We start from the raw sequence: 25,064 nt of genomic DNA, 5'->3' as shown, positions 1-25,064 counted from the left end.
AAAATTAGTTTAAATTACTGAGCCGTTAGTGACATCTTGTTGAATAATTACATGGTCTCTGAGCATTAGGGTTAGGGTTCCAGACTATGGTACACAATTTTTAAAACCAATTAAAAGTATTTTTCTTGCTCTTGTACCGTGTTGATTACAATATAAGGTGCAGATGACATGAAGTAGATTCATGAGACATAGATTCTAAATGTAGATATGAGTGATGGGATGATTAATCGGAATTAAAAAAAAAATGCCTATTTTCAGATGCCAATTTTTCTTTTTTTTTCTAATTTATCAATGCTGGTATCTGTGATAAAATGATATTTATTTTAAACTATCAGTAAAACTAAAATCTGTAGATCGCCTTCTCTATAAATGTAGTTTTTACGTTTGTGAAATATATATATATATTATATATATGGTGATCCAATTAAAAAAAACCTTTATAGCAAAATATTTAAGATTTCAAAAGAATTAGAATCGGTCATTGTATCAGAATCAGGAAAAGTTTTGGAATTTTTTTTTTTTTTTTTTTTTTACACAGTGGTCACCACTTATCAAGGCCCGGAAGCCACTCAGGGATAAGGGTTATTGTAAGTACATCACGTTAGTGTGGAGATTTGATGAAGTGTTTACTTAAGGGGGCGGTTCATTAGGAATTTGTTAACGTTGGACTTGAACACATTCTACAGGTTGTAGTCAGCTGGGAAGCAGGCAGACGGAACAGAGTTCCACAGGCATGCAGTTCTAAGAAAGAAACTTTGTTCATGGAATCCACGTTTTGATTTAGGCACAGATAAAGAGTGTGGGAAATTTTTCACAGTGGATTCAGCTAGACGGGTGTTTTTCGTGAAAGATTGGCGAGGGGGGACCAGAGATGGGAGTTCAGACGAGCACCTGCCATGGAAATAACGATAAAACAAGGATAGGCTCGCAACGTCTCTTCTGTGGGAGAGAGGTTGCAGAGTAGAGAAAAAGGCATCCCCCATTAAGCCACAAAGTCTATTTTGTACTCTGTCAAGGCAGGATAGGCTGTTTTTAACAGCTCCTGCCCAGATATGGCAGCAGTATTCCATCCTTGGATGTACTTGGCTTTTATATAGATAGAGAATTGCATCAGTAGTGAGATATCTTCTGGAGCGGTAGAAGGATCCCACCATCTTTCCAACGACCTTGGCAACAGCCCAGAAGCTTGTCAAAACACGGGGCCTCTCCCAGACGAGAGCCATCCATCCCAATTGATGCCAGATGGGGATCAGAGTGTTGATGATGTAAGGATAGGAGTTTGGTTTTAGATGCATTAAAGGTAACCAGCCACGTCTTCCCCCACTGAACCACGCGCTCGAGATCAGAGGAGAGAGAATCAGAGAGAACTTTGTCATTTACAGCTTTTGACGTGTTGCCCTAGATGGTCGTGTCATCAGCATAGATGTCAACGAATGATTTAAGTATGTGTTTAGGGAGGTCATTTATGTAGATCAGGAAGAGAGTTGGGCCCAGGATTGACCCCTGAGGGACTCCAGCATTAATACTGCAGGGCTCCGATTTTTGTCCATCGACCACTACTCTTATGAGCCTATCGGAGAGAAATGATTTAATGATTGAGAAAACATTTCCAGTTATACCGTAGCTGGAAATCTTGTGAAGTAGACCCTTATGCCCTACCTTGTCGAAGGCCTTTGATATGTCAAGAGCAATTGCCCTAGAAGCTAGCTAGGTAACATACAAATATCCGTGCATGAGATTGCCAAGCTAATCCAAAACCTTGATTCCAGTAAAGCAACTGGCCCTGAGGGCATCCCAATTATAGTGTTAAAAAAGCTTCAACCAGAACTTGCTCCCATACTTATGAAGGAAGCCTTTGTCAAGAGATTCACTAATCCTGTGAGATATAACCGTCAGCACATCTGCGGTAGATCTTGCAGAGCAGAAACCATATTGTGTGTCACTGAGAAGGTTGTTTCTGCTGAGGTTGTTGACTATTTCTCTATTTAATATGGATTCCAGCAACTTACTCATAACACACAGGAGACTTATTGGTCTGTACTGAGAGGGAGATGACTTATCCCCTGAATTCTTAAATACAGGGCAAACTGATGAGGTCTTCCAGGGAGTCAGAAAGCACTTCTCCTTAAGGCAGCGCTTAAACAGTTTCGTAAGTATGGGAGCGAGTTCTGGTTGAAGCTTTTTTAACACTATATTTGGGATGCTGTCAGGGCCAGTTGCTTTACTGAAATCAAGGTTCTTGATTAGCTTGGCGACCTCATGCACGGATATTTGTATGTTACCTAGCGTGTTCTGTGTTATAGGAGGAAATATGGGGAGTTGATGGCCTTCGTCGCATAGGGTAGAATTAGCTGCAAAGTTCTTTGCAAATAGTTTGGCCTTGTCTGACGCTGGCGAGATGACCTCTGGTCCGTTGATAATGGTTGGGATGGAACGCATTTCCTCACACTATTAGATATACCAAAGTACAAGGATTGTTCCAAAAATAAAACCTCCCTTGTTTTCTTTTGCATTTGTAGTCAGCAAGAGGTGACTGAGAGGAGGGCTGATTATAAGATGGAGAGACAGCCTACACAAAGATCTCTGTAACACAGGCCTTCATCCGAACCAAGCCTTTGATTGTCAAGTAGGGGCAAAAATCCATGATATTGCTAACTTCTGTGTAGGTCGGTATTAATGTGTAAGAAAAGAAAGATTAAAACTATAAAAAATATATACAAATAGTTTTTTTTTTCTTTGATTTTGATGCGCTAACTCAGCTAGTTTTCAATTTTTTATTTTTCTTAGAAAATAAATATGGCCGCTTGTGGACAACGACGGAGGGATTTCAGCTTATCATTAAGGAGCAGGTGAAAGCTTTGATTGGCTTGGGAGCAAACCCAAAGCTGAAGGTAAAAATAAACTTTTTTTCATAATTATATAAACTTAGCAAGGCTACCCGATGTTGCCTCGAGCAAAAATGTAACCTATTTTTATTAAAATTTTTATCTTTTTACCTCTCTCTTTCCCACTCGCATTTCTATACAGTACTGTTATTGTTTCGCCATGGCCCATACTTTGCATGAGAATAAAATGCTTACATTATGATTTTTTAGTTTGGGAATTACGTTTAGCTTGGCAATTTAATGGCTTCAAATTCAATTAAAACTAAAACCATAAACACAGGTGATTTTTGTCAAGAAATTGTTAGATATGAATTTGATATTTTAATTAAAAACATAGCATGTATTATCTATCTTTTGGTATATAAATTTGATATATTTTAATATTATAAATTTAAATTCTCATTTTTCAGATATTATATAATTTATTTTTCTTACTATATTCTTTTGACGTTTAGATTTATAAATATTATATTTTTTAGACATTGTATTTTTTATATTGACTATTTAAAAAAAATTATTTTACAAAAATTGTATTTTACATTGAAATTTTTTAGGATATTGTGTTTGATATTTGGGTGAAATATCTTCAAAAGACCGGCATTGCATTTTGCTCAAGTGACTCACAAAAGATACCTGTAATTCAAACTTATATCACAAGATCTCGGTATGTGTTTTACCTTTTTTTTATTACTCAATACAAACAAGATATATTTCCACTCACAAGGGACTACTATTTGGGATGGTGTTGAACAGAGGACTATGTGAAGTTGGACAGTACATTTAAACTTCTGCAAATTAGTGCAGTCAGGGAAGCAAGAAATAAGGAGGGGATTCCTAAGTCTAGTAATCTGAGGGAAGAAACTATTAGAGTAAAAGACTTTCCTGCATCTGTTGCGTTGCGGGGATCCATATTTATAATAGAAGCGATAGTGGAGATGTATAATAGACGTCATTTAAACAGGAGGGAGATGCATTGTTGAAGAGGAGGATACAGTCACCCTTTGGAAGGGAGTTCACATACAAAGTTCATTATACAAGATGATGAAAAACAAAACACATTACCTTGTGGTTGATGATAAATGAAGACAAAAGGCTTACATAACAAATATAAGACATTTATTCATCCAGCTGGTGATGGAAATTCAATGCCTGATAATGCTGCTGCAGTGTTGTCTTTTCTTCCCCTTCTCTTCCTAAAGAGTTTCTGTCAGAAAAAATTTGAAAATTAAAAGTTGAAAAACTTTTTATAATTTTAGAGGAGGAAATATTTTACCATGTCTAATGTGTAGCATGGTTTAAAAGTTTTAAGGTAAGACTTTTAAACCATGCTACATGTTAGACATGGCAAAATATTTCCTCTAAAATTGTAAAAAGTTTTTCAACTTTTTATAATTTTCAAAATTTTTTCTTGCATGATGGGATCAATAATGATCAAAACAGTCTGCACATTGTAGCAAGATTTGACTTTATTTATGCAAAGAAAATAAAAATTATATATATATATATATATACTAGCATTTCAGCCCGGCGTTGCCCGGGTGTTTGGAGGTGTATGCTGAGCAAAAAAAAAAAAGAGTAAATTTTTTTTTTAATTTGACCCCTATTATGACCCCTTAAAATTTATAGTTTCGGGCTCAAATCACTTTATTAAGTTAGATCCAGGTTCAAGGAACCTATATCTAAAATTTCAAGTGTCTAGACCCAAAATTGTCGGAGGAGTTTGGTAGAGTTCTTAAAGGTCAAATCGTTGAAATTTGACCCCTTAACAGCCAAATTTCTGGCTGACACCCGTCACATCGATTTTCCCAAATCTCAGTACCCGGTATTTCAAATTTCGAGTCTATAGACTAAAAATTGACAGAGTTATTGCGTAGGGAAATGTACACAGACAGACAGACACACAGACAGACAGACAGACACGTTCACTTTTATAGATATATAGATATATATATACTTTCTCTCTGCTCTCTGAAAAATGCACTAACCGCTTTCAATCCTTTTTAAGTCAGTTGATCTCCACATATGCAAATTAGTTATTCACATTATGTTTGATTTTCATGCATATTTTCTGAGTTCAAAGTAGACAATTTTTGGAGAGGAAAAATGTGCTGCGTGATTAAAAAAACGTTAAAGAGCATCTTGACAGGCATGTTCGACATGTAAGTGATATTTTGAAACACAGTGACGTGCATTGTTGGAAATTACTAGAATAAATGCTCTTTTTATTTCATCTAAAAAAAATGCTGAGTCATATTTTTCATGTCCTTTCTTGTTTGTTTGTTTCTGTGATGGTACTAGACAACGTGCGGGTCTGAGTGGTTAAAATTTAATGACACGGTTAAAGTGTAACGACTACTACACTCCTAGACTTTCGAAAGTGAGCCAATCGACCTGTGAGTCACAGAGAGATTTACAGCAACACTCCAGCTGATTGTAGCTAAAAACAAAAGACTGCTATCTGACCAGAAAAAGAAAGAAAGAGAGAAAAGATTGCGTTGTCTTTGAGTCTATTTTAAAAGTAATAACAACCTTACAATCTTTTCTTTTTGTTTAAGTCAGTTGATCTCTACATATGCAAATTAGTTATTCACATTTATGTGTGATTTTCATGCAGTTTTCTGAGTTCAAGGGAGACAATTTTTGAGTGTGAATTATCTCTCCTTAAAATGTATTCTTTGTCTCAGTTGTTAGTCACACTTTGTTTCTAAAATGAATGAATGCTACTCAATCATTCGGTTTTAATTTCTTCTTTTCCTTCTAAGATTTGAGACCGTTTTAATTTTGTTTCTTGTTGGACGAAGTTGCTTCAGAAAAGATTTTAAAACTTCTCTTTATTCACCCCCCTCCCCCCCATCCTTCTGAACATTGTTACCTTTCTTTCCTTTATAAGGTCAGACTTGTCTAAAAACTGACAAATTCCGGATAAATAAAAATAATAAACAATTACATGCAATACTTATACAAATTCCCTGAGTTCAAGGGAGATAACTTATTGCTATTTTCGTTGAAAAGATATTTTTAGTGTCAGTTCTTAGCCATGTTTAAAAACTGAATGAATATGTCATTTGACCATAAGAAAAAAGGGGTTGTCACAAAGGCATTCTAAATTTCAAACCGGTTTCAAATGCTACCAATTTCTCTACGTTCTCTGAAAATAGACTAACTATTTTTAATACGTCTATTTGTCTTTTTATATTAGTTAATCTCCACACATGCAAGTTAGTAGTTATAGTAGGCTAAATAAAGTCTCCCTACATTTTCTGCATGCCTCTTACTGAAAGCGATTGGGGCTCAGAACAGTCCCTTTTTTTTTTATTCAGTATTTTTATTTAGAAGTGATTTATTGAAATTTAAAATAAAAGCAAATTATTGAAAATTATACAAATAAAAATAACAAAATCATAAAAATAAAAGTTTTTTTAAGAAATAAAACTCTTTATTTGAAATTTTATGATAAATATGTTTATCAAATTATAAAAGTAAAAATCACGAAACTAGTCTTTATTTGCACTTACTTTTTTTGAGGTTTTTATAAATCAAACATAAAAAAAAAACATATCCAATACAGAATATTTCCAAATTTATAAAATAAAAGTTTTTTTTAAATGTGTCCAAAGTTTTATTTAATAAGTCTTATTTTGGTGATGTATAATTCCGTCACTTGCATTAACTTTATAAACTAAATAATTCATGAATTTTCAATAATTTGTTTTCAGTAATTTTTAATAGAGTAAAATAATAATTGTTTTCAATAATTCTTAATAAAAAAAAAAAGATTGCAAAAAGTTTTCAGAAACACATAATAATAATAATAATAATAATAATAAAAACAATAAAAACAATTGAAGCATGCATGGTCCCCCATGAGGACACAAATGAGGCAAAAATGACTAAGTTTAGCATTGCCCCCCACCCACTTCTATTTAACCCCAAAAGTCCCCAGAGGATGTCAAACTCTAGTGAAAATGAACAAATGGTCCAGTTTTAGGCCTTAACATATATAAATTTGAGTTCTGCACCATGCCAAAAAAAAAAAAAATGATTAAATCCATTATTGTAGAATGTTTTGAGCAGTGGCTCTTCAACTTCGGGTCAAGAGTTTAGAGTATTGTATCTCATTATAACAACATAGTCAACATTCCTGTGAGGTCAACGTGCATTTGTTTCATAATCCTTATGAACTGTGGTCAGAAATAGGTCCAGAAGCAAGGCTTGCTAGTCTTGATGATCTAGGAAATGGGTTGGGAACGTTACTGTCTGTATCAAGAAATGATATATAGAAAGGTTATGTGTATCAGTGTAGTTGAAGAAGTCAAGGCAGCTACTGTGGTGAACATTAAAGTCACCAGTTACATGTATTTATGTGCTAGTGTCTAGGGAGAGTGCTACATCTACTGATTGATTAGAGTACAGTCCTGGGTCGAGGGAGAATGATAAAGAAAATATAATTAGCTAACGCTATGTTGTAAAGTTAGTTTAAAGCACATGAAAGTCTGGCCATCTGATTCTAGTTTTGATTCTCTAGTCATGGGAGGGTGTTACGAATATAGACTCCCAAGTTTGTGCATGTGTGTATCAGAGTCCTTGTGACAAAATGGAAGATAACCAGACATGTTATAAAGTGGTTAGAAGGGACGGAGGTGTGCAAATTAGTTTCACTTAGCACTTAGATATCCAGGGAGTTTGCTAGGAGAAATGATTCTACCTTGTCTAAGTTAGTTCTAAGTCCACGGATATTTGTAAATGAGGAACTGAAGCGTTGTTCAAGTGTGTGTCTAGTTTGATAGTTATTTTGGATTGAGCTGCCATTTTTATAATTTAGGGATGCTAGGCAAAGTGGATGTGCATTGCTACCATCATGCAACACAAGTAGACCATCAGCCAACTCCTTGTCCACATTAAAATGTTTGCATGGAAAAACATTCTAAATATAACTAACTGAACAAATGGTACTTGTGCATAATTTGAACCAGACGTAACTCAGCATCCGATCGGCTTTGCTCGGAATATGACGTCATGCGCTCGGGTTTGATTGTAAGACGTCGATCAGCCAATCAATGCATTGCAAAGTAGCAGACGAACTTTTCGAAACAAAAATTGAAAGGAAATAAAAGTCATTAAATTTATTAAGCAGCACAAACCTGAACAGTTATTTTTACTAAAACCTGTGTAAACAAAAAAATGAATTTCTCCAGTTTGGAAAAATATTTGATGTCGCCAGAACAAGCGGTCCCATATTGTAAAGGAAAAAAAAATAATTAAAAAAAAAAATTTTCTTTTATTACATTTTCACCCCAAACAAGGCAAATTGCCACTTTGGTGTAGGGGGCTACTATCAGGGGCAACAACTACAGGGGTACTATGTAGGGATTTGGGCAGCGAGATGTCGGTTCACGTTACACTTGAACTTCTGCATGTCAGTACAGTTAGGGAAGCAGGGACCTGGAATGGAATTTCAGAGTCTAGCGGTTCTGGGGAAGAAACTCTTGGAGTAGAAAGATCTTTTACATCTAGGGATCTCTACTGTGTGGGGGGTGGGATTTAGCTGCCTGTCAGGTTTGTCGAGGGTGTCTACGTCATGGGGGCACAAGTGTCTGCAGTTCGCCAGAGCATTCACCATTAAAATACTTGTAGAATAGGCAGAGGGATGCAACATTTCGTCGATGGGACAGAGGCTGAAGCTTAGATGCCAGTTCAGGGCCTATCAGATTTGTGACTCTCTTTTGAACCTTGTCTAGGAGCGAGAGACTAGTAGCAGATGCACCAGCCCAAATGTGACAGCAATACTCCATACATGGGCGAATGGTGGCTTATAGAGGTACAGGATACTTTTGGGTGTTAGTAGTTTTCTAGCACGGTAGAGAGAGCCTACCTTCTTCGCAGCGGCCCTGGCAATTCTTTCAATGTAATTTTTCCGACTCATGTTTCCTGTGAACATTAGGCCAAGCAGTTTGAAAGATGTACTCTCAGATAAAGAGTCACTGGCCATTGCTATTGGTGGCAGAGAAGGTTTCTTGTAATTATTGAAGGAAACCAGGTTAGTCTTGGCAGCATTGAATGTGACCATCCATTTTTGTCCCCCATTCCACTACAGATTGGAGGTCATCCACTAGTGTTTTTGCCATTTCTTTAGATATGTGTTCATTAGTTTTCCTGTCGTGCCTGTTATAGAGTGTGATGTCATCAGCATATATACCCATCTCAGAGGCAGTTTTGTCGGGGAGGTCATTTATGAATATTAGGACCAATAGAGGTTCAAGGATAGACCCCTAAGGTACTCCCGCATTTATATCATGTTGTTTAGATGTACGACCATCGAGGACAACCTGGATTTTTCTCTTATCTAAGAAGGATTTAATTATGTCAAGTATTCTACCAGTGATACCGTATGATCTAATTTTCCTGAGGAAACCCTCATGCCATACCCTGTCAAAAGCCTTAGATATATCTAGGGCTACCGCTCTGCTCTCCCCCGCTTTCTCCAGTGAATGGTATATATATTCTGAGATTACAGTGAGGATGTCCGCTATGGAATGGGCTTGTCTAAATCCATATTGTGGGTCAGGTAGAAGTTTAGCATCTGTAAGGTGATAGACTAGAGTATGGTTAATTATGGTCTCAAATATTTTGGCGAAAAGTGGGAGGAGGCTAATGGGGTGATAATTTGATGGGTCAGTTCTTTTGCCAGAATTCTTGATTACTGGTACCACAGAAGCAGTTTTCCAACAGCCCGGAAAGCAAGATTCATTAAGGCATTTGTTGTAGAGTTTGGAGAGAACTGGAGCTACTTCGGCTGAGCACTTTTTTAATAGCACAACTGGGATGAGATCGGGTCCACATGCTTTTGAAGTGTCAAGGTTTTTTATGATAGCATGCACCTGAGCAGGGGTGATTTTCAGATCGTCTAGCGTGGTGTCTGTCCGCAAAGGAAAGTCAGGTAGGGGGTGGTTGGAAGGGTCCAGTGTGGAGTTTGAGGCAAACCAACTTGCAAGCATGTTAACCTTCTCGGTTTCTGAGCAAACAACCTCGTGATTGTTGGTTAGTGGGGGAATTGTTGATTGCCCATTATTTACTACACTGTTGTAGATTTTCTAGAAGTCTCGAGTTCCTAATTTTTGTGCTTCGATGCATTTTTTAGTGGTTTCAGTAAATTGTCTCTTAGCTGTCGCTATTTCTTTCTTAACGTTACTTCTAGCTTCTATATACTTCTGTTTGAACTGGACTTATGTCGGTTAAATTTGCAGTATGCATGCTGCTTATGAGCAATGGCAGTTGCGCAAGTAGAAGTAAACCATTGGAGAGAGTGGGGCTTGCTATAAAATTTCCGCATGGGAACATATGCTTCAATTGCCATTTTGAACCATTCAGTGGTCTCATTTGCGCACTGTTCAGCAGGAAGAGAAAAAATATTTCCCCATGGAGCATCTCTAATAAGATCTCTGATGGCTTCCCAATCAGCCTTTTTATAATCTCTCGTTGTTTTGAGCACTGGCTCTTCAGTTTTGGGTCTTTCCCGAGTGGGCTGTCAGCATTTGTTATACAATCATCGAGAACTGTGGTCAGAAGCAGATCTAGAAGTGATGTGTATTGTTCTTGCTGGTCAGGGAAACGAGTTGGAAACGTAAGCATTTTTGATAGGGTGTGAGATATAGAGAAGCCCGCTGCGTCTGTGTGAGTAGAGAATCCAAGCCAGTTTTTGTGGTGGACATTAAAGTCACCAAATGCATGTACTTGTGCGCTAGTATTGAGTGAGAGTTCGGTGTCTATGCTGTCAGAGACTTGGTTTATTATGGTTCAGTCCTGGGTCGAGGGAGAGCGTTGAAAAAAAAAGAATAGCAAAAAAACAAAAAAAAAAACTGCATTTTCTGTGGTGAGAAGTGCATCATTGACAAAAGGAGATCTGAGAAGAATGGATGTAGGTGGAGATGCACGTGCACCCAATGCATCCCATGTTAAGAAAGGCTTTCAGAATAAACATCCCCAAACTCCCCATGTTCTGAACAGCTTTCGGAATAAACATCCCCCAACCTCCTCATATTAAAAACGGCTTTCAGAATAAACACCCCTCCCCAACCTCCCCATATTTAGAATGGATTTCTGAATAGAAACCCTTCCCCAACTTCAGGGTGTCTATTTAGAAAGCCATTCTTAACATGTTAAGAATGACTTTCTGAATAAACACCTTTCCCTAACCTCCCCATGTTAAGAACCACCATTACCAAAAAAAAAAACTAATTCATTAATCTTTTTCTTGAAAAAAAAAATTCTTTAATTGTTACACAAAAACTTAAAAAAAAAACAACAAATTATTGTAAAAAACTTATATTACAAAAAAATAAAACAAAAAAACTTGTTACGGTAGGTCATTGTTTCTTGGTTCATTTTGTGTTTTGTTTATTTCTTCTGTTAAAATTATTACGTTTCCATGTTTCCTTCATTATTTAAAAATTCTTTTTTGAACAGCGTTTGTTACACTTTCATAATCGCCAAAGCTCGGCGATTAATGTTGTGTTCCGAGCAATGCCGATCAGACGTTGCGTTACGTCTGGTTCAAATTATGCACAAATACCAAAAAAAAAATTTTAAACTGTAAAAAAAAAAAAAAATGAAAATGAAAGAAAAACTAAATAATAAATTGAAAACTAGATAAATAAAAGTTTTTTTAATTAAAAAATCGTACTAAAAACTTTTGTCAAACTTGGTTTAATAAATATCTCATTACACCCTGCAATTCGCGTCACCTACTTTTCCAGAGAATTCATTGTCAGTTTTTTTTTTGTTTTTTTTTTGCTTTTTTTAAATAAAAATTAAAATGATTTATTTTTAAGAAAAAAAAAAGCAAACATACAAAATAGGAAACTAAAGTGGCCAAAAAGTGGGTGCTCACTGTCTGCTAATATCTTGGTAAAATAGTTATTTCTCTTAGATCATTGACGGCATATCCAACAGCACTGGCAAAAGTTTAGCCATTGACTTGTGATATGTGATTTCGTCAGGAGTCACACTTCTTTGTTTACAAAGCCATTCAGCAGAAGTGACGTCAGACAAATTTTAAGGTTCGGATGACCAACACTGTATATAATGTAACATTTTTTTAAGCAAATATAAAAATAGAAGTTTTGATAAATTTTTTCTTGGTTTCCACCCCAACATTTTCCTTTAAAATGACTTTTCGTTTATGCTGAAAACAAATATGGCATTTAAATTTTCTGCAAATAAGTAGTTTTCCAGATATTAAGCAATGTAATTCCTTATGTTATAAGTGTTAGCCATTGGTGTACGTGCAAGGGCGCATATTTTTGCCATAATTAGTATACTCACTATTCCATAGTTAGCCATAGCACAAACTGACCTAATAAGTCATGGGTAGTCCAGTATTAAACTAATTGCGACATGACAATTCGGTAGATAAAACTGCTTTCAGTTGAAATTGATGTAAAAAAGTAGATACCAATACTTTTAATGAAATTCATTTTTATGATTTTCAGATATCACTATTATAACAAAGAAGTGCCAAAAAAATCTGTATACGTGACAAAATAAAAATATTATATTCCAAAAATCATGTGAATTGACCAATTAGTTTTACTTTTATTAAGAAAATCATTTTTAAGCGATTAATTGGAATTCGTAGACATTGCAACATAAATCTTGCAAGTTTTGAATTATTGTTGCGTTATCTGGCGTGTTTTTATTTTTAATATTTTTTCAAAATGGCAAGTGAGACAGTCACCTCTCAGATATTCATAAAATTTGATTTTCTTGTTTAATATCGGACAAGAACCCATCTTCATTTTTAATATGATGCACAACCTTTTCCTCTCGACTTAACATTTGAAAGCTTTGGTTTTTATTGAATTTTGAAACTAAATTTTTTGTTAAGCAATTTGTGATCTGATTGAAAGAAAATATTTTGATTTTTATTAAAATGATTCTTTTGATATATTTAAAAAAAATGGTTACATTTAAAAATAAATAACATTTCTTTTGATAAATCAGTAATTAAAAAAAAGAAATTTAAACTTAATTTAAAAGAAAACATTTCTTTGGAGTATGAATGTTTTGTTTTGAAATAATATTGATGCTTCAGTCAGCTGCTGCTGATGCTAACCCTTTTTACATAAAATAAAATTAAAGTAAATATATCCGACATTTGGATGCCTTTACGCTTAGCAGCTGTGTTCTAAAATTCATAATTATTAGCTAATTAGTTAATGGGCGAATGATATATATATATACAAATATACAAGCATATCTAATTTGATATATTAAAACAAACATATAATGCATATTATTTTATTAGAAATTTAAAATTTCTGAAAAAATGTTAGCAAGAATATTTTTTAAAATATTTTGTAAAATAAAAATTAATGAACCTCTCTTTTTAATGTGATTTAAAAAAAAAATGGGGTGCTTATTCAGATTGGCACTTATGGTGGCAATAAAAAGGTAAAGAAAATACAGAAAAGGCTGAATGAAGATAAAATATTCCAAAACTCATGATATCAATTATCTTTTTCTTATTCAAGAAAATCAAATTTTAGGACTAAATCAGTTGTAGTGTTCTCATCAGCCATCTTAAATCCGATGTAATAAAAAAGAGGGGATAACTCAAATCGCAGTTGAGAGGAGAAGACTCAGCCTTATGTTCAATGCAGTTTAGTAGTAAAATCACTAAAAATCGTAAATTTTGATTTTTTTTAATTTTAAATAAAATACTTGATTAATTCATGTGATTTTTGGAATATGACATCTTCATTCTGTAATGAATACATACATCATAAAGACTTTTTTGCCTCCATAAGTGCCAATCTGAATAAGTACCAAAAATGGTGCCTGTATTTATTAGGCACAAGTGAAAATAAATGGTATACTTTGATATCAAGCAAAAATATCTAAACCAAAAATTAGGGAAAATTATTGAATTTTAATCTATATAAAACACTAGATGTATGTATGTATGTGTGTGTCTGTGGGAAAATATATAACCAATAAATTCTTAAACGCCTGATCACATAATATTGAAATTAATATAATTAACAGTAATCATACGTCAATGATGATTTTTAATGAGTAAAATCTTTGTTTGGATGGATGAATAATGCATACAGAAAAATGTAAACTATTCATATCAACTTGCAGACATATTTCTATTACTTTTGTGTCTGTGCAAATTCATTCATAGTTTGAAGTGGTTTGATTTTAAATCTTTTTTATCTATTTGGCAATAGCTCAAACAGTAGGGAATGTGGATAGAGCACTAAATAGTTTGGTTTTGATTTTAGTCAAAGTCATTTTTAAAAAAATAGACTTTGAAATCAGTAATATATATATATATATATATATATATATATATATATATATATATATATAATTTGATTAGTTTTTTTTGGAAAAAGAATTCCAGCAGAGTGCTCAATTAAAAGGAAAATCCAAATTTTAAGAGCGTACTTATATTTTGTGTACAGAAAGTTGTTAGTTGAGACAGGTCATTGGTACCGTCGGTTTCAAGCCCGATAATAAGGCCCGTTTAAGGTATCCTTATCAAGCTCTCTTCAGCCAATATTCGTATATATATATATAAACAAATAAATGACAAAAACCTATATTCCAAATTTCAAGATGTTATCCAAGTACATTGAATAAATTGTAAGATGGACAACATCTTGAAATTTGGAATATAGGCTTTTTCATTTATTTGTTATATGCACTGTAATTACATTGAACTTCATAAAATAAAGGATTGGTATAAATAAAAGATGAAATATAATTGAAAAAAAAACCCCTAATCTCCACACACATATATATATATATATTTCCCCAAAACCTCTGGCCTTAATGGAGGGGAGACTAAAACTTGCTACCATGGTATTGAATGATCTGAAATAACAACAAAGGGAGACTTGATTCCAAATATTTCTCAAATGTTATATCTCCCCTCTTTTGGAAATAAGGTACAATTATGAATATCTCCAGTTTCAAATAATCCTTACACACTGTGAAATTTACTTTATGTATGAAAACCAAAGAGGAGAGATATAACATATGAAAAATATTTGAAATCCAGTCTCCCTTTACTGTTATTTCAGATCAGTTGTAACCTTAGCAGCGAGTTTTAGTCTCCTCTCCATTGAAGCCAGAGGTTTTAGGGAAATATCAGATATTTCGTAATTCATATGCAAAACTAGGAAAACAAATGACTATGATTGAACATTTTATAGCATGTAAAGAAGTGCCAAAAATAAGCTCTGGATGGTGGATGATTCACTTAATGTGCGACCTTATGGGTAATGGTCACATAACCCTCTACATAATTCAGGCTATTACCTTTCCAACAAGCCTTTATTTGTTAAATTCTGATCAATAGTCGTTGAGATTTGGAAATTATAAAATTGCCTAAAAAAGTGGTATCTCTCCCCCCCCCTCTCTCTATATATATATATATATATATATATATATATATATATATATATATATATATAGCGATATCTATACTTGTAAAATTGAATATTGAAATGCTCATATCTTTGGTTCTATGGAACAAAACTACATGAAAATTTGCAGGCTTTTTGTAGATTATAATACTATGCTATGGTTAAAATTTTATGACTATTGGTAAAAATATTTTCAAACCAATAAAATATGCCCAAATTTACTTACATTTGTATATATAGTATACTGGGAGGCAGCTTCAGTTTTGCTGCTTCGGTTGTCTCCCTTGTGGCCTTGCCGAGCCACTAATATGTGATATTCAATAGAGAATTGGCTCTGTATCAATAAATACAAAATTTGCATGAATTAAAATATATTTAAGCGCATTTTACGACCAGGCAAGACCGCCCCCCCACCCCCTAGTTAAAACTAAAATTCAGTTTTAGTGTATTTTTGCCGATCTACCATTGATAAGAATGGAAATGTCATAAATCAAGATGAGATAAATCAGCCTGTCATTTCACCAAGTAAAAAATATGAATGGCGTGTAGACAAAATATGAAAACTGCTTAAAATTCTACTCAATAATTTTTCTTAATTTTTGGTGAGTTTGCATGATACGTAAGTATGCCAAGAAAATTTTATATGAAAACATTTTTACTTGGAATGCAATTTTCACTTGTGCCCATTGCTATTTAAGCACCAAATTTTAAAATTAAATGAAAGAAATATTTTATTTTTATTTTTTTCAGAGATGCTCACGATTTTACTTCTAAAAATCCGTACATAAAGCCTTTATGTCGCCGTAACAAGAGTAACCCAAATGAATTTCTTAACAAACTACGTTACGACCTCCATCACTACAGGAATTTGGAAAGAATGTCGATGATCAAGACAATTTCATTTTGTTATTTGGGTCTTTTATATACAAACAACCTTACCACACTCTCGGATATTATCAGGTGAGGTTTTTTTTTGTTTTTTTTCTTACAAAGGAGTCAAGCCCTGGAGGCCATTCGAGGATAAGGGTTAATGTGTGTACAGTAGTTAATGGCACAATATTGTAGTAATCATTAGTAGGGAAATTGGGTAAATTAGATTAAGGGGATGGCTCATCAAGAACTTGTTTATGTTGGACTTGAAGACGACCATATTTTAGTCATTTAGAAAGCAGAAAAATGGAACAGAGTTTCACAGTCGTGCAATTCTAAGAAAAAAACTTGGTTCATGGAATCTACGTTTAGGTTTAGGCACAAATAAAGAATGAGGTAAATTATTGATAGTTGTTTTAGCTAGACAAGTGTTTTTCGTGAAAGTCAGGCCAAGAGGGACCATAGATTTTAGCTCAGATGAGCACTTCTCATGAAAATAATGATAAAGTAGAGACAGGCTCGCAACATTGATGATGTAAAGATATGTTTAGTTTTAGATGCATTAAAATTAACCAGCCACCTCTTTCCCCATTGCACCATGTGCTTAATTCAAGCAGAGTTACTTGATGAGTGAAAGTGAGGGGACTTCTAAATATAAAAAACCTGTTTCTTTTAGAGGATGACCTCCGATCTGTAGTGGAATGGGAACAAAAATGGATGGTCACATTCAATGCTGCTAAGATTAAACTTGTTTCCTTCAATAACTACAAGAAACATTCTCTACCACCAATAGCAATGGCCAAAGAATCTTTATCTGAAAGTACATCTTTTAAACTCCTTGGCCTAACGTTCACAGGAAACATGAGTTGGAATAATTACATTGAGAGCATTGCCAGAAACGCTGCGAAAAAATAGGTTCTCTCTACCGTGCTAGAAAGTTACTAATGCCCGAAAGTATCCTGTACCTCTATAAGGCCACCATTCGCCCATGTATAGAGTATTGTTGTCATATTTGGGCTGGTGCATCTGCTACTAGTCTCTCGCTCCTAGACAAGGTTCAAAAGAGAGTCGCCAACCTGATAGGTCCTGAACTATTATCTAAGCTTCAACCTCTGCCCCATCGACGAAATGTTGCATCCCTCTGCCTGTTCTACAAGTATTTTAATGGTGAATGCTCTGACGAACTGCAAGCAGTTGTGCCCCCTTGATGTAAGTACCCCTGACAAGCAGCAAAATCCCACCCCTTCACAGTTGAGATCCCTGGATGTAAGAGAGCCTTCTACTCTAGTAGTTTCTTCCCCAGAACCGCTGGACTTTGGAATTCCCTTCCGAGTTCCTGCTTCCGCAACTGTACTGACATGCAGAAGTACAAGTGTAACGTGAACCGACATCTTGCTGCCTAACTCCCCACATAGTACCCCTGTAGCTTATGTCCCTAATAGTAGCTCCCTACAGCAAAGAGGCAATGTACCTTGTTTTGGGTGAAATTGCAATAAAAAAAAAAAGCCAAAAAAAAAACCTATCAGATCTGTTATAGTGATAAAAGGGGGAATAACTCTAAATGAATAAAGTAAAAGACTAGAAAGTTACAGGAGAGAAAAGCAACATGGTGGACATTGCTTGGAAATTCAATATCGTCTGTAACTAAATAATAAATTGTATTTAAAATACAATGAATTTGTCTGCTTGTTATTAGAATATCCAATGATTCTGACATCTCATTTCTCCGAACACAACAGGATCAATTAGGGTTTACGGACTCCAGCAGATGGAAGAAACGAAGCAACAGGTTTCGATCGATACCGGCTGACCTTAACCTTTGCACATGTACATGGCAAATCTAAACAAATATAAAAAATGAATTTTTTGCTTTTTTTTCCAACAAGATTTACTTTTTAATGTATAGTGTGTTTTTTTTTTTATTTACCAAACATTTTAATAAAACTATTTAAACAAAACGTTTTGATAAACAGATGAGGAAAAATTATTTTACATTTAATGTAGGGAAAATTCTGGCTCCCCCCACCCAATAAAAATTTTGTACTCTACATTAATTTATTCTACAAGCAGTTGTGCCCCCTTGATGTAAGTACCCCCGACAAGCAGCAAAATCCCACCCCTTCACTTCAATTTCCCCCACTCTATATCTGTGCCTAAATCAAAATGTGGATTCCATGAACAAAGCTTCTTTCTTAGAACTGCACGCCTGTGGAACTCTGTTCCGTCTGCCTGCTTCCCACCAGATTACAACTTGGATGTGTTCAAGTCCAATGTTAACAAATTCCTAATGAACCGCCCCCTTAAGTAAACACTTCATCAAATCTTCACACTAACATAATGTACTTGCAATAACCCTTATCCCTGAGTGGCTTCCGGGCCTTGATAAGTGGTGATTACTGTGTAAAAAAAAAAAAAAATAAATAAAAATAACCCTTATCCCTGAGTGGCTTCCGGGCCTTGATAAGTGGTGATCACTGTGTAAAAAAAAAAAAAAAAAAAAAATTCATTTATTCCTCTCACCTCTTTTCTTAAAAAGAAAAAAATAATCTGTATCTTAACAATCAATCTTCTAACAAAAAACCAAATAACTCTGTTTTTCTTTTCTTATTTAAAAACTAAAATGCTTACCAAAAAAATATAACTATTAAATTGTAAAATAGAGATGTCATATGTATGTGCAAAGGTCAAGGTCAACTGGTGGCAGCCAAAAGCTGTTGCATTTGTTTTTCTCATCTACTACAGTCTTTGAATCCTAACTGATCTAAAATACTGATCAGGATTAAATATCAAAATCTATTGTAAATACAACTATTTAAACTAGCGGGACCTGTGGAAATTCCACAGCAGCATTTTTCACATGTAATATATTGCTGCTGGGCATTCTGTTGATGTTCAGCGTGAATGGAGACCCCACAATATTATTGTAGCCCTTTTGTTAAAACTGTTAAAGTATACAGTTTATCTCCAATATCCCAGTGTGAACGGAAATCCAATGATATCATTATACCATCTTTAGACAGAACAGATACTAACTACTCTTGGATATTAGCCAGAAGACCAAGAAGGCATATTTTAGTTTCATATACAGCCCAAAAGCAACATCATTAAAAAATTTTTTTATTTACATTGTGTCTTCAGTGATTGGGAGATCCTATTTATTAAAAATGAGTATAGAAGATGATAACATACTACAAACATTAAATTAACGTACCTACATACTAATTTAATGTTCATAGTATGGTATCACCTATCTTAATTTTTAATAAATGGGATCTCCCGATCAAATAATTTATAATCTGGAAACAGTGACACACACACATATGTACGTTAAGGGTACTACAGTATTAACATAAAGATACATAGAGGGATATACCATAAATGACTATTGAAACAGAATTAAGTATATACCTTTTTATAAAAAATAAATTATTAATCACAACGATCGAAAGAACACGTGGTACATTTTCTTTGTTTCGCCATGTTTAGATTGTGTTTTTTCCTGTCCTTCTCAACCCACGTATGTAACACGTCTCTGTCTGTCTCTCACCACAAGGGCCCATGTTTTTCTCTTTTTATCACTTTTCTTTCCTTCTTCCTCACCGTGACATCTCGCACATGGCTCAGTCATTTGCATACAGTTGCTGCTGCTAACGCGTGCACATCTGCACTCTGCTCCACTAGCCTTAAAGTTTCCTGTTCTGCACATATCTCTTTGTATTGTCCAGATTTAATCTTCTTCTGAGCTTATCAGAACTAAGCCTATCTTTAAGACTCACATTGTATGATTCGCATTTCTCTCCATGCAACACATGTCCTCAACCCTCACTAACCAGATTTCATTTTCACACATCATCACATTACATTATATATATCTTTTTAGGTGGATTAACATTGGAAAGATCCCGTATATGAATGTCTCTAATTTGTTTCCGGAAGATATGAAATTTTTTGCTGAAGACACCATAACTTTCAATTCTGCGGTGAGTCACTAATTTTCTAAATTAATTTATATCATTTGCATAGCTTTTCTCTCCCTGCATCGCATGTCCTCAACCCTCTGTTGGCCAGGTTTCACTTCCAAGCATCATCACACTGCATATACATGCTCAATAGACTCTTTGACAAGCAATATGTCTCCACACTGACAACGCTGGGTGAATAAAGTTAGTTTATAAATATATTAGCAGGTCACCTGGCATTGCCCGGTTGTAAAATATTTTTAAATATGATATTTTAATTCATGCAGATTATGTATATATTATTATAGAGCCAATTCTCTATCATATTGTGCCTTTATGTAGTATGGATTTCATAAGTTAAAAACAAAATATCACTTGTGTGTCATTAGCTAGAATCAAAACATGTGGCTCTCCAGCATCTTTTGTTACCGTCAAATCTAAATCCATAACTGAAAAAAAAAAAAGTTGCAAAGATATAAATGCATATTTGTGCATGTGTAAAAATAACACGTTTAGTTGACTTATGCCTGCCAAGTTCCAATGTTTTTCAATTTTGATTCTTTAGTAGTTATTTTTAGCGGCTAAAAACCAAATCAAATATGTTCCACAGATCTGAATCCTCTGCATATCAAGTATATCGACCCAAACTTGACAGAGTAATTTTGTAGAAAGGTCACTTTTATATATATACTTAGCCTCTGAGCCACGCCCTTATGCATATATAACCCTTATCCCGAGTGGCTTCTGGGCCTTGATAAGTGGTGACCTCCATGTAAACAAAAAAAATATATATAAATTGTTAAAAAATATGATTGTTTAACCTATGAATGTAGGTTTGTGCATGTAAACATGTTTAGTTGACGACTCCTGCACAGGTCAACTGTTTTGTTTTCAATTTTGATGCCTTAGCTTCAATTTTAGCCAGATAAAAACCGAATCAAAAATGTTCTACAGGTCCAAATACCCTATATATCAAATTTCTACTCTGTAGGTCAAATATTCAGAGATGAACTTGGTAGAGACTTTTCGCACACACACTGACAAGGTCACTTTTATATCGATGTATACATAACATTTCCATGTGCTAAAAGTTTTCATCTTAAAATCTACACAATTATGCAGAATGTAGAAACTATGCATAAATAGAATCCAGTGTAATAGTGAAATGAAACCAATCATCTAATAAGAAACCATAAAAATAAATAATTAATTGCAACTCATTTTTTAAAGGAATTTACAAATTACTTGACCTTTATGTAGTCGCTCGCATATCTATGACTGAGTATATTAAAAGGTTTGTTTTAATAATTTTAAAATAGAATTAGACATTAATATCATTGATTGAGATTGTCGGACTGACTTCCTCATCTTGGTTGTTATAGTCACAACGTTTTGGCCGTTTTGCTCTCTGGCCTTCATCAGGTGTTTTATATCGAACTGGGGAACCGTTTGTTAGGAGTCTCGAACCCAACCCTTTATTATTATTACGGGGGTACCGTGTTCGGACTCCAGCTAGGCTCTGGGACATAGTTGCTAAAACACCTCATCTCAAAAATACAGACAATTAATATCATTGTTTAATTTCTGTAAATATTTCAATAAAACTCCTTCAAATTTAGGTTCATCTTAAGTAGGACAGTCCCTGGAGTGAATGTGGTATTGTGGTGACAGATATTTCTAGTTAAGAGTAGGATAGGTATTGGAGACCAAGGATGACCAACGACACCCATTATCCCCACACTTTTGATTGATCTTGTGCCTAATTTGTGCAACTTGTAATTTTTTATGTTTTTTTTTTCAAATAAATATTTCAATGTCAGAGCGAGAAAAAAAACTCCACTTTGTATAAAGATAGATTTATGTGCCTTTCTTTTTGGATTTGTAAACTGTAAATTGGCATGGAGCAGCATTTTTTTGATGAACTTAATTTATGAACATGCATGTATTCGTTGCACAAGCTGTGACCATCCCGCTCATTGTGTTGGTCCAAAGTTGTCATTAATTTCAGTCAGCGCTGTAACAAAGAAATACTTTCAACACAAGAAAATTATAATGTTCAACTTTTAAATTGATGTGTTCGGCCTTTTCATTTGTTGTGTAATTAGTCATTCAGTGCTGAACTCTGTTATTTCTGAAAATGCTTTTATACTTCAAATTCTATACATCTTCAAATATTTATAAATTAATTTTTGTATGCTATAGTTTTTAAGCAAACAGTCTATAAATGATACATTACATTAAACTCATAGGGTAAATCTAATTATAAAGAGCTACCATTGATAATTGTGAAAGGATATTTTTAAGGTAGAGTGCTTCCTAGGCCGTGTGTGTGATCGCGATAAATTCTGCTTCACACATAGAGAGAGATACAATCTGTTCCTTTTTAGATTTCCATGAAATAATAGGCCCATTTTCTCCGAAATCGAAAAACCTTCTAATTTTAGGGGATTTCTTGATTTTCTAAATACTAACTTCTGTTCTTTAGTTCCTTTTAAATAACGCAGGACTTGTTTAGCTCTGTTTAAATCCTTCATCGTCAGTCATGATAATTTTTGTGACAGTTTTGTTACTGTATAGCATATTCGGGCCTGGTTGCAGTCATTAAATATATAAGACTACCTATAATTTCGCGGTATTCTTTGTCATTTATTATTTCAGATTCTGTGTGTATATTTTTATTAATATCATTTTCGACCAGTGTAGAGCGTTTCTTGCACTTTCCCATTCCAAATTTTAATAGTATTTTGTCGATGTATCTCGATTGAGTCATTGTAACAAGTCCTTTGCTTTGAATAAATTCTATCCCCAGAAACCAGGATATTTTGCTGAGATCGGTCATTTTGAATCTTTTACTTAATTTGTTCTTAACATCAGTTAACATTATGTCACAATTTGATGCGATTAAAATATCATCGACCCACAAAACCAAAATCAGTAGTTTATCGTCTTTGTGTTGGGTATATAAAGATATAAAGAGAGGTCTACAGTGCATTGTCTAAATTGTTGTTTGATAATATAATCATGAAATACTGTGTTCCAACACTGAGCACTCTGCTTTAGACGATATAATGACTTGTTAAGTCGCCACACACTATTTTTATTTTTCATTATAAATCCCTCTAGAGGGGTTATAGAAATTTCACAGTCTATTGGGGCATTCAAATAAGCATTTTTTACGTCCATTTGATGGATGTTTAGGTCATATTGTGATGCGACTTGCAGTAAAATTCTGATTGTCGTTAGGTTTGTGATCAGTGAAAACGTAGAAAATATTCTATACCGTAAATCTGAGAGTATCCTTTAGCAACAAATCTAGCTTTGTACTGTTCTACGCCTGATGCTGTAGTTTTTTTTGTAAAGACCCATCTTGTAGAAATAACATGTTTATCTTTTGGGAGAGGCACTACCGTATAGGTATCATTTTCGGTTAAGGCATCTATTTCTTTTTTCATGGCAATTTTCCATTCATCACAATGTTCTGAATTAATTGCTTCGTTAAAGCTTTTTGGCACATTTTCCATTGAATAGCAATAGTCGATTTGATAATCTTTTATATTGTCGACCACAAAAAGTCGGGTCGCCTTCTATTTCTTTTGGGATATCTTTCAACTTTATCATCATCATCATGGACACTCTCGTCTCCGTCATTTTTATTGTTTTCGTTTGTTTTAACTATTTGAGGGAATATAATTTCATCTTCTTCATATGATGGGTTTTCGTCTGTAAAATTAAACGTGTCTGTGAATTTTACACATCGGATTCTTTTTATTTTATTTTTTTCGGGGAAAAATACTAAATTGGCTGGACTGTTTTTATCGTATCCAAGAAATATACCTCTGTCGGCTTTAATATTCAATTTACTCTTTTTATCTATATATGCAAAGCAAGTTGAACCAAATATATGCATTCTGCTTAAATTTGTTTTTTTACCACAGAAACATTCATATGGAGTTTTAGATAGTGTTTTGTTAAAGCACCTGTTGCGTATATAGGCTGCCACCATAAGTGCATATGTCCAGAGGTTTTTAGGGAGTTTTGATTCAATGAGTAGGCATCTTGCCATTTCAAAAAGTGTCTGTCACGCACGTTCAGCAGTCCCGTTTTATTGTGGCGATCTAGGAGCTGATGTTTCATGCCTGATATGATGGTTAATTAGTAAAAGTTCAAAGTCTTTATTGGTGAATTCCGTACCATTGTCAAAGTGAATACAGTTGATTTCACCGTAGGGAGCCATGTCGACTATATATTTTTTAGTTGCTAGCAGGGTATCAGATTTGTTCTTTAAAAAGTAAACCATTATTAAACCTAAATGGTCATCTACGAAATTCAACACATATCTATAATGTTCTCTGGCCATCGGTTCTACGGGACCGTTCAAGTCACAATGCACCATTGATAGGATTTTTGTGGCCTTTTTGTCTGGTATTTTGCTTTGATAGTTTGTCATTTTCCCTTGCGTACAGATGTCGCAGTTGAAGTTTTTGGATGTTTGTATTTTCATTCCATCAACTACAGTCGGCAACTTTTTGATATCAGGAATATTACAGTATTCAAGAATTTTATGCCATGTCTGTAGGTCATGGCAGGCAGTTTTCGATGGGACTATGCTATTTAAATAATATTGTCTTCCATTTTCTTTAATGTTGAATGCAGTTCCATTCGGGTATACCAGTATGATTTATTGGGGCTAAAGTTTATATTTGCACCTTGTTTTGTGGCAGCTTGTACAGAAAATATATTTTGTTTAAATTTTGGGATTAGAAGAGCGTTTTCTAGAATACAAAAACACAGTTCACCTTTATTGTTCTTTAGCGAGATTTTTGCATTGCCTCTTTTCAAAACGATATCATTTACTCGACTCCCGTCAGCTAGTTCTACAAAATGATTTTGTGGCTTAAAGTTGCGGTCAAAATTGA

General features: G+C 34.3%; 1 protein-coding gene across 2 annotated transcripts in view; it reads left to right on the top strand.

Moving 5' to 3' along the window:
* LOC145283493 (TATA box-binding protein-associated factor RNA polymerase I subunit B-like) overlaps positions 1-25,064 on the top strand; it is a 62,035-nt gene that overhangs the window by 12,762 nt on the left and 24,209 nt on the right. For both annotated transcript variants that reach the window (XM_080132318.1, XM_080132319.1), the window contains exons 4-7: positions 2,788-2,891; positions 3,440-3,549; positions 16,070-16,279; positions 20,070-20,169. In XM_080132318.1, coding sequence (XP_079988444.1) covers positions 2,788-2,891; positions 3,440-3,549; positions 16,070-16,279; positions 20,070-20,169 — 524 coding nt within the window. The remainder of the gene's footprint in view (positions 1-2,787; positions 2,892-3,439; positions 3,550-16,069; positions 16,280-20,069; positions 20,170-25,064) is intronic.

This window comes from Euprymna scolopes, chromosome 8 (genome assembly GCF_053919585.1).
Source record: "Euprymna scolopes isolate OS-2025 chromosome 8, ASM5391958v1, whole genome shotgun sequence".
In the NCBI taxonomy this organism is placed as follows: Eukaryota; Metazoa; Mollusca; class Cephalopoda; order Sepiida; family Sepiolidae; genus Euprymna; species Euprymna scolopes.
The sequence above is the reverse complement of the archived record's forward strand: the minus strand, read 5'-3'. Positions and strand labels throughout refer to the sequence as shown.